At 44.6% G+C, this 11269-nt stretch overlaps 1 protein-coding gene across 5 annotated transcripts; it reads left to right on the forward strand.

The window, feature by feature from the left end:
* The first annotated feature begins 4115 nt into the window (after positions 1 to 4115).
* LOC100282999 (cysteine-type endopeptidase/ ubiquitin thiolesterase) lies at positions 4116 to 9139 on the forward strand. 5 transcript variants are annotated; one of them, XM_008663744.3, is made up of 5 exons: positions 4116 to 4412; positions 5925 to 6933; positions 7970 to 8125; positions 8236 to 8447; positions 8539 to 9139. In XM_008663744.3, exons 2-5 carry the CDS (start codon positions 6007 to 6009, stop codon positions 8729 to 8731), a joined length of 1488 nt encoding a protein of 495 aa, XP_008661966.1. In that variant the 5' UTR covers positions 4116 to 4412; positions 5925 to 6006; the 3' UTR covers positions 8732 to 9139.
* The last annotated feature ends 2130 nt before the right edge of the window (positions 9140 to 11269 follow it).

Genomic DNA, 11269 nt, shown 5'->3' on the forward strand with positions numbered 1-11269 from the left:
ACACATGAATGTATACAATAGAGAAACCAAACAACAGATTCTTCCAAGCATCAAGCAAAATAGCACAAAAATGTGAGTTGTCAATAGAGAATATAAATCATACCATGATAGTTTAAAAGGTACTCACATCACTGGATTCACCCCAACAGAGCTCTACGATTAGAATGCCCCAAAATGACTCAGGCACCTACAGGTTCACCAGCATCTCAGCACAGAAACAAGAAAACTGACACGTATAACCAATTGGAAAAAATACTCCAGTTTTTACTCCATTGGTGGCTTGGATCAACAAAATGGAACACTATAAACATTACAGGATCCGGCCACCAAGCATGCCATGGCCGCTGAGTACCCAGCCTCCATCACGGAGGCCTAGAGGGGATAGAGGTGAGGGCAAGTCCGGCCACCAAGCATGCCACGAGGGCGTAGATCCTTTGAAAACGAAAACGACCAAGAACAAATTAGATCAACACAAACCAGTCATGAAATCCTTGAAGCATTCGAAATCACCCCCACCTCACCTCCAAAATGGCAACAAATCAGTGTTGTTCCCTAGCACGGTTGTCGTGTACCTGGCCTCCATCGTGGAGGGGATAGAGGTGCTCCAAGCGTTCTTTTCGCCAAAATTCGGTCTGTCGATGCGCCTGCTGAGGGGAGCGCCTTGGTTGAGCTCTGTCCTTCCTAATTACAAGAGAGGGGTCGAGGATGGATAGAGATGGAGAAGAAAGCGGTTGGGGCGGGTCTCACCACGGGGTGGGAAGACGAATCGGAGTTGCGATCTGGAGGCCGCCACATGGAGGCTCTACCCTTCCTGCGGGAGAGCCATTCGATGCTACCTCGTAGACCTACGATCTATCCAGGCACGGAAATGGCGTTGGTGCAGGTGTGTGTGTGCGGTGCGGTGCAAGGGGGAGGGGAGGTGGACGGCTTTAGAGGTGAGGTGCATCGCGCATTGTCTCTGCCGGTGGGGTGGGGCGGCGTGATGGGATTTCCGGTAGGGGTGGGCAACGGGCGGTACAGACGACCCTCCATTGCGCGGATCCACGACGCGGTACAAGAATTCCATGGATGGCGGGCAGAGGAGTAGATGGCGCACCTTCCATGGATGGCGGACCTCCCAGTAATGGGGAGAGGAGATCCGCGGCAGATGGACCCGCAGCACTCCACGCCGCCGCGCCCAAGCCGGACTACGCACCGCAGCGACTATCTCCCCGCTCGGCGATTTCATAGCAACTGCGGGTGCTACTCGTCCCTTCCACCTTGGTGTCGCTACCCTCCTCGTCCTCCTCAAGCTTGGCACGGGCGGGGTTCGCGGGGTGCGAGGGCGACATGGAGGTGGATTGGAGCCGCGAAGGCCATCGTCACGTGGGCCTCGTCGACGTCCTCGTCGTCGGGCTTAGCACGAGTGGGAAGCGGGGGGTGGCGAAGGCGGATCAGAGCCGCGGAGGGTCGGGGGCGGCGGGGGAGGTTAGCGATTGGGTACAGCCATGAGGGTGTGTCGCGGGATCGGACGGCTGGTGGGATCGAACGGTTGAAAAGCATAATGATAAAATGGATGGTTGAGATTACATAACGGCAGAACGGCAGGCTACTCTTGTAGCCTTAATAAGTAGTAGAGATTTTTGTGTGTGTATATATAGGGAAGGTATATTAGGAGCCTTGAGAGGTAGCCTAGACCAACCACCCCTGCCACCTGATTCAGACCGATGGGCCCACCCACTGCCCAAGCAAGGCTGTCGGGTGCGCCCATCACCCCACGTCTGTGTGCAAAAAAAGAATGCATGCATGAGTCAAACACGTTTCCTAAATTTAGGAAAGAGATGTCTAGCGGTTTCTATTTTTAAATGATTTATTTCCTTCATAAATATAGGATCGGTGCAACGACCATGCAATTTAGTACACTAAGTAAAAATCTATTACCTGATGCATGCGCACAAAATTAGGATGTCAAAAAATATAGAATGAAAGGAAATGAATTGACATGCATGGAAACAAAAATTTGTTTTTAATGCTTTATTTCATTCATAAATATATGATTGCTCCAATATCCATGCAGCTAGGCTCGTCAAGACTAGTTTATGATATATACTGATATTAATTATGCTACATAGTGTATGTATTTATGCAATTCGGTACACTGCATAAAAATCTGTTTTTGCTGCATGAGCACAAATTTAAGATGACAATAATGTGCGATGAAAAGAAATGGATTAGCATGCATGGAAACAAAAAAAATTATATTTAATGCTTTATTTTCTCTATAAATATAGGATCGCACCAACAGTCATGCAGCTAAACTCGTTAGAACTAGTTTATGATATATACTTATACTAATTATGCTACACAGTGTTGGTATTTATGCAATTCGGTACACTGTATAAAAATATGTTTGTTGCTGCATATTCACAAATTTAGGATGGCAGGATGTGCGACGAAAGGAAAATGGATTGTCATGTATGTAAACAAAAAAAATCTGATTTAAATGATTTATTTACTTCATATACAAATTATGCTACACAGTGTAGTTATATATGCAATCTGATACATTGTGTAAAAAGTCTGGCATGTGGTTCACTGGTGGACGCATCTACAGGTTCAGGCGTAAAAACCTTAAGTTTTGAGTATAAAACCTCTCAGTTATAAGCGTAAATACTGAGCCAATGTGAGAGGTTGATAGGTTTGATGGGTTGTATTTACGATCCTATTTTTATGGCAGATTCAAAAAACATGAGAGTCGCATGTATGCAGTTTCTATTTTTATGCAGATCCAAAAATTATGGCAAATCGTGGGAGTTTTCATTGTATGCACGTAAATTTTGGATTATATTTTTCCTTTCCACACGCAAAAAATTGGATGACATGAGTTACACAGAGCATAAATTCTTATACAATATCGCATAAATACTTACACCGTATAGCATAATTGATAAAACCTAATATCGGTACAACTAAGAACGCCGATAGAAATTTGGGACAATTTTATAGCAGATGTAAAAATCTGGCAGTAACGACTATAAGTGATTTGATTTGATTTTTTATGGTAATTACAAACAGGCAGGAATTAGGGACAATTTTATGGTAGACGTAAAAATCTGACAGTTACGAACATAAATGATTTAATTTGATTTTTATGGTAATTATGAATAGTATAAATTAAGGAATTACCTTTCCAATATACATGCAGTAAACTGATATATGAACTCCGTGTTCAAGCATAAAATCGTACAATTTTTAGTGTAAATAGTACATGTGATAGACATAAAATACAATAATCGAAAGACATAACATGAATCGGAGGAGGTAGTCGCCGGAGGACGCTATCGAGGACACAAAAACGGATGGAGGTCGTCACTAGGGCCACCCGAAATGCGCCGGATCAGAGGTCACGCGCGACCGTCGCTGCGCGCACCCCGCACCTTCCGTGACGCCGCTCGAACCTCGCGCCTCGTGCGGCGCCATCGCTATTCACACGTCGGGGGCACCGCTTGCTCGCCCGCCTTGGGAGTGCCGCCGCCTCTCGCCCTCTTTGGAGCCCCAGGGTAGCCGTCGCTTGCCTACACAGGGGCCCGTCGTTGCTTGCCCTCTGGATCTGGGAGCTCCCGCCACTGCGCCACCGATCTAGGAACCATCGTTACCGGGCGTTTAGGTCGGGGAGCCGCGACAACCGCAGCCACCGGCCAGAGGTCCCCCGCCTTTGCACGTGCCTGGGTGGGCGGCGTCGCTCATGAATTGGACGTGAAAAACTGAACCCTAGTGCTCCGTATATTATTTTATAGACGCTTGAACCTGATCCGACTCGATCAGATGACACCATCTAACCTGTGCTTTCTCTAGTTATTGAAAGCCCTGTCTCGTAATATACAATCTCTCTATATAAACAATAACGACCACAACCATAATAATAATAATGATAAAAAAGTGGCCAAAAAAAGTAATTAGCCTATCTCCAGTAGGGCATTTATCACATTCTTTATCTTATTTCTTATTTTAAACTATACTTTATAAACAATGTAAAACAATATTATTTATAGTTTCGTGTTTTGTATTTTACCGTGTCTATGTCTACTTGAGATAGTCTTACTCAAATTACAGCGTACCACGTGCTTTTGTGTTTTTTAAAATTGATTTTTTTAATTGAAAAATCCTTAACTTAGTATGCGGGGGAACCACCGGTAGCAAGCCCTTCCGGTCCTGCATTTTGTTGTCCCCTCTCCGTAGCGGAGACGTTCGTTCACTTCCTCTCTCTCGCCTCCCGTTTGCCCCGCGTGCGCTCTGTGTCGCTCCCTCTCTTGTGAGGAGTGAGGACGACTGGGGCGACCGCCGCCGCCGCCGCCGCCCTACGCCAGATGCCCAGGTAGGGGCCATTCGCTAGCTCTTCTTCGTGCCCTTCGCCGGCGACGAGCATTCACCAGGTACGCCTACCCCTTCTCATCTCCTAACTAAGGCTATTTGCATTTGGATCTGATCTGGCTATGAGTGTAGTATAGTATTTTGGCTACTAACTTCGATTTTCCTCTACTGGGTCCGCCCTGGTTCTGTGGCTGGATCTGGTGCTGGTTTTTGGATCTGGGAATGGTGGCATTGCTTTGTCTGCGTGGGGTGTGATTCCTCTCATGGCAAGGCTGGGGAGATTGTTTATCTCAGTTCAGTTCGTGTGATGAATTTTTAGCTCCAGGCTGATGCTGAATCATAGTGAAATCGGGCTTTGTGCAAGTGGTACATTTTTTCTTCTTCTTTTTGCGAGGTGGTGGGGCCCTGATTGCGGGCTGTAGGTTGTGCATGCGCTGGCGCTATTGCTTCAAGTTGAAATTATGTTGGCTTGTACCTGTCAAGTTCTTTGCCGAAGCTTTAAGCTATACTCGTGATCTGATGGTGTCGGTGGCGTGGTGGTTGTTTAATCCACTGCCCATAGTGGTCGAAATCATTTGGTAGGCACAGTTTGCTCTTACGTGGGATGCACTTTGTGACGCTGATGTAACCGTCGCTATCAGTTCTTAGAATATTTAGTTCTTTGACTCTGGCCAGGATCGCTATGGCTCCATCACCACAAATTCTGCATGTTTTGAGGCGTGTGTCTGTACTCTTTAGCTCTTCAGGTTATTTTGGTCAGAAATGGGTCTTTATCGAAATGTTGCGGCTAACTCCATACTCGTTGCTCAAACCTGAAATGGTGCTGCCAAAGCAACATGTTTACCTCAATGAGTGTTTGCCGTGTCTACTTGTGTCTATATTTCTGTTTGGGCTATATTTTGTACCATGGAATAAGTTTTGCAGTTCAGGCGCATAATGTTGGCTAACACACATGGGCGCACCGCTTTTCCTATTGTTAGCCTAGTTAACCCCACCTAACTTAGCCGCACAGTGTTTAGGCCAAAGCAGCATAGCTTATTTAAGATAACCCAGCTTGTGGAAACCCAGAGGCAGCTAAATGCAGAAGATTTCTGCAAGAGAATCTTCAATTTACCTGCACACAAACAGAAGTGCTACTCTGCTAATACTAAGTTTTTTGCTCTTTGTTGTCAACATGGTAACAATTTATCTAGCTAATTTATATAGTTCTTATTTCTTAATCAGTGGGAACATGTTTTGGATGTATTCGTGCCAGCCAGTTTTACGTTACTATGTAAATGCTAATGCTTACGCCCATGGCTTTATGTTACTATGCAACTGCTAACATCCATCTATTATTTAATTTATACTTATTGAAGAATCTCTATTGTGCAATCATCTTATTTGCACCTTGTATTACATTGTATAACACTATGAGAAGCTTCTTCCTCTCCGATCGGCGATCGCTTTGATCCTTGCAAATCTCTGTCATGTTGATATTTTTGTTCTCAGTTTCTTTCTGTGCTGTTTGTTTTAAAGCTGTTCCATTTGGATACCATCTGCTGAATATGTTGTGCATACCCTTTTCTTTTCAGGATCATTGATATGATCATGTTTCTCGTGTTTTATCTTTCAGTTGCTGATGCAAGGCTTTCAAAAGTTTAACAGTCTCACTTGATGCAAAAGCAACACAATCACTCTAAAGGTTTGGATCAGTCATTTCAGAGCATGGGTTCGCGGTTTCCATCCCATCAGCTAAGCAATGGCTTGTATGTCTCTGGCCGACCTGAGCAACCTAAAGAGAAGGCCCCAGTCATTTGCTCCTCGGCTATGCCGTACACTGGCGGGGACATAAAGAAATCTGGAGAACTTGGAAAGATGTTTGATCTCCATAGAAAATCTGGTCCATTGGGTAATCCGCCTTCAAGGAATACTTCCTTTGGTGGTGCTGCCGCCAACTCTGGACCAGTTTCCAATGCTGTCGGTCGCTCCAACTACTCTGGTTCTATTTCGTCTGCAGTTCCTGGCACTGGAGGATCTTCTAGGACAAAATCTAACTCTGGACCTCTCAACAAGCATGGAGAACCAACAAAGAGGCTATCTGGCCCCCAATCTTCTGGAGTAAACCCGATGGCCCGTCAGAACTCTGGCCCTCTACCTCCTGTACTTCCTACAACTGGGCTAATTACATCAGGTCCTATCACATCTGGTCAGTTGAATTCGTCTGGTGCTCAAAGGAAAGTATCAGGCCCTCTTGATTCTAGTGTATCAATGAAGATGCGTGTTACCTCTTTTGCACACAACCCAGCCGTCACAAATATCAATGTGGGAGATGGTTACTCGATTAGGGGCAGCATTCCGACCACAATAATCTGGTTGGTCGCGTTGCTCTTTTTGGTTGGGTTTGTAGCTGGTGGCTTCATTCTCGCTGCCATTCATAATCCGATCTTGCTTATAGTTGTGGTGGTGATATTTGGCTTTGTTGCTACACTGGTGATCTGGAACATCTGCTGGGGAAGAAGAGGTGTGATTGGTTTTATCAGTCGCTATCCTGATGCAGACCTTAGAACCACAAAAGATGGGGAGTATGTGAAGGTTACTGGGGTATGTGACTGATCACTTTGTTGTAATGTTATTCAGTTATTCTTCTTATTAACCCTCTATTGTTTTTTGTGCACTTCTGTTATCCTACATTTGCATGCTTATGTTACAATTTATTCTCGAACTGTTTCTAGGTAGCTTTGCACAAATAAATTCTTCATAAAACTGATGAGTATGGCAGCCTTGTTGCATTTGCATTTCTGGCTGTCTCTGTTGCGCCATGCTTCTAAACTGCCTGCTAACTATATTTTGATGTAATTTCACTGCTTGTTTCAACAGTAAGGTATTTTGATATAGGTATATGGTAGTGAAAGGGCCTCTAGCCGAGTTGGCTAGGTGGTCTGAATAGCATTCCTTAGGTCCTGAGTTCGAGATGACTGACCTATAGGGGGTGGATCATCGCGTAGGGGCTGGAAGGGCTCAAAGCACTAGTAAAGATGTGGCCTATAGGGTGGACCCTCATGCTGCATGGGAGGCCAGCTTTTGTGACATTTCTCGATCTTGGCTCCAGCTTATTCTTAACATAATACCGTTGGGGTGGTCTTTCCCCTACTGACCGAGTTTTTTTATATAGGTATATGGTAATTTATGTACACTAACACTACAGGTATTACACTTTAGGTAGGTTCATTTTTTTGAAACAGATGATTTGGATGTAGGGAACACAAAAAGTTACTTCACTGAAGCAGGTTTTATGGCTCAGTAGGAAATAACCTTATTTATACTCAAAGTTCGTTTCTGGTACAAGGATTAGTAAATGATGTAGCATCATGTTATGAGTTTTCCCATGCACTTATGTTTTCTACTTAGGGCTTGTTCGTTTTCATCTCAATCTATGTGGATTGGAGGGGATTGGGTGGGTTTAAATCCATAGCAAGTCAAAGTCTCTACTATTTTTTTCTAATCCCATCCAATCCATGTGGCGGATGAATAACTGAACAAGGCCTTATAGTTGAAGACATAGATTGGCTTTAAGCACCAGCATTTTTCTGTATCATTAGCAACATCCAGTCCTCACCTAGTATACTGAACTTTGCAGGTTGTTACTTGTGGAAATTTGCCCCTTGAGTCCTCGTTCCAACGGGTGCCGCGATGTGTGTACACTTCAACTTGCTTGTATGAGTACAGGGGTTGGGATTCGAAAGCTGCTAACTCCACACATCACCGATTTACCTGGGGTCTCAGGTCAATGGAGGTGAGTTTGCTTGAAATCCAAGCATGCCATGGAAGAATGTCTGGCTCTTGCAACTCCTATTCGCATTAATCATTTCTCACGTTCGTTTTGGTCCTGTGCAACGTTGGCAGCGTCATGCAGTGGACTTCTACATCTCCGATTTCCAGTCTGGGCTGAGAGCGTTGGTCAGGACAGGGTCCGGTGCACGAGTATCCCCATATGTGGACGAGTCTGTTGTTATCGACATAAACCCAGACAACAAGGACATGTCGCCTGAGTTCCTGAGGTGGCTCCGCGGAAGGAATCTCTCGAGCGATGACCGGATTATGCGCCTCAAAGAAGGGTACTCTTTCCTTCATTTGATTTCTCCTAGGCACAGCTTATTATTCTGTGATAACTATCAGTTCCGTTTGACACGGCCATTCGGGCTGCAGGTATATCAAGGAGGGCAGCACCGTGAGCGTGATGGGTGTTGTTCAAAGGAATGAGAACGTGCTGATGATCGTTCCTCCGGCTGAACCCATCTCCACTGGCTGCCAATGGGCCAAATGCATCCTCCCGACCAGCCTCGACGGTCTGGTCCTGAGATGCGAGGACACGTCTGACCTGGATGTGGTACCAGTCTAGTTGGTTCCGGCGCGGAGGAGGAGAAAAAGATGCCTTGACTCGATTTGAGTTGGTTTCTGTGGGTTGTTAGTGTTGGAGGGAAAAAAATGTGCAAATGCAGGGTGTGATTATGGGCTAAGTAAAGTTACAATGTCAGTGGTCGGTCAGCTACCTGGAGATTGGTCGTACAGTATGTCATGTGTAATTTTTGTCGTCTCGTTTTGGTTGAGCCATGGGTGGTGCTTGTAACAAAAGGATGGCTTGGTGTCAGTACTACCTACCCTACCATGGAGCCTGTTTGGAGATTCAGTGGTCTGGTTTCCCATTCATATTTTGTTCTTTTTTCTTTTGGCGTAGGGTTCCGACAATGCCCTGGAAGCCTGCAGTTTCCTTCTGTACCCAGATCTACATGGAAATCGCTTACCTAAACTTGAGAGGCATATTTCCGGTGGTGAGAAACCAATGTAAAAAAAAGTTGATTCCAATTCGTGTTGACGCGTTTCCGAAGCTTACCGGAGGACAAAATCTATTGCCGTGGGTCGTTGAGATGCTCAGAGTCACATGATATTCCAAGTTTTACAGCGTACATGCATGCACGACCATCAATCACATCCATACCGACCGGCCGGTGTGCCGCACTGTCAACGTTAGGTCAGTGGTTAGCAACACACAAGCAGGCTGCATTGCATTTGCATTACCGTTGGACTTGGACAGGAATTAGGGAACAACCGGGGGTTGCCGCCCAGGAACCTTATTAGCTGGTAGCATGGTCCTGTCTGTCACAATCTTGTGCCTTCGTAGCATCACTCATCTACCAACCACAACTTAGAAGACAAGTCTGGATGGATCTAGCAAACGACACGGATATGACACAACTGCTGCTAGCGGAGCGTGCCAAGTTGCTGAAATGAAAATCTTGCACCAACATCAACAAGCTACGCGATCTTCAAAACTTTGTCGCATGTATCATGAAAGCAACAACGAGAGTTGAGGAATCATTTAGGTCAGGTCCGCGCTTCTTGTTTTTCTATGGTTTCTTGGATAAACCCCTACCAAATGCAAGCACGTAAAGAAGCCGTTTTTCTTAGGGCATGTTGGGTATATCTCTGTTGTACACTATAGCAGCTCTAAAACTTTAGATTGGAGCAACTATGTTGTTGAGTTTTAGTGACATTTAGGTAAAATAAATGGTTCGTAGCTTTTAGAACAAAGTTTTTGAATGCGGAAGTGTTGGTCACTTTTCTCAAATGCTACTAATCAAGAATAAGGTAACACAAATGTTAATGGTTAAAGACATTCGTCTTTCGAAACATTATCTCGCTTAGAATATAATAATCTTCAGACGAAGGTCATGAAGGACGTACCTTCATCATTTCAATAAGCAAGGATGTAAACAAAGATATATGAAACACGAAGGGAATATGAACAATCATTCAAATCATTAGACTACACATATCCTTATTATATAGACATGAATAAACATCAACGATATTTAAATTGCTTTTATACCTTTGGCTTGACAGAAGTAAAAGAAGAGTGACGCGCGAGTTATTATAAGTCAGCGTGAACAGTACGGTGTTACTGTTCATCTATTTATAGGCACAGGATGCAGCCTTGGCAAAATTACATTCATGTCCCTGATATTTTCTGTTAACTAAAAGATAAACTGTCGAGAACTAAGTAGTCTTTTCCCCTTTAGGTCGATTTCATTCTCCACCACCGTCCTTGTGCTAAGCCGAAGCTTCTCCATCCATAGCTTCGGAGCTAGTTCATCCTTCTTCCAGATCGCGTCTTTCATACCATGCACACCTTCATATCAAAGCCGAAGCTTCCTGTGATAGTATACTATACTGGAAAACATGTTAGTTGTGTTTTTCAGGATCTTCGGAAGAGGAAGGCCCCCAACAGTAGCCCCTCAGTATTAATTTATTTTTGCATCTAACAAATTCAGACTGTGATGTGAACGAAGGCCTTTAGCGGAAGGTCCAAAAAAACACCTTGCCTTCGCTAGAATAGTGAAAGTCAATGATAAATGGGGCCCGCCAAGTTGCAATGCACTGGCATATAAATATAAACTCACAGCGACAGCATCTGCTGCGCCATTTCAATCACTTGTGCTATTTCCTCAAGTTTTAATTTTCTTGCTGTCAGATTTCGCTTGTTTTGTGAGCTTCGACATTTGTTCAATTGTCCATCAAATGGCTGACGAGAAGAAGGTTGCTGATCCTGCACTAGTTAGTTTTTACGAGGCCATAGAAAAAACAAACACAGAGAAGATTACAAACGAAATACTAGCTGATTTGTCTGAAGATTCTGACGATAGTGGAAGCTTTGATATGGAAAGTGAAGATGAAGATGCTGAAAATCGACCCTGGCGACCAAGTCACACTATCTTCGGAAAATCATCTATTAAGCAGAGTCAAATTGACGCTACTAAAGGGAGATACTTCTGAGATACATCAATTGTGAGAGCTGGAGGGGACAGTGCCGCACCTGCTCCCGAAGAAGATAAGGTGGTTGTTTACAGGAGCTTCATGAAGGCAGGGCTTCAGTTCCCAT

The sequence above is a fragment of the Zea mays genome, chromosome 10, assembly GCF_902167145.1.
Source record: "Zea mays cultivar B73 chromosome 10, Zm-B73-REFERENCE-NAM-5.0, whole genome shotgun sequence".
Taxonomy (NCBI): domain Eukaryota; kingdom Viridiplantae; phylum Streptophyta; class Magnoliopsida; order Poales; family Poaceae; genus Zea; species Zea mays.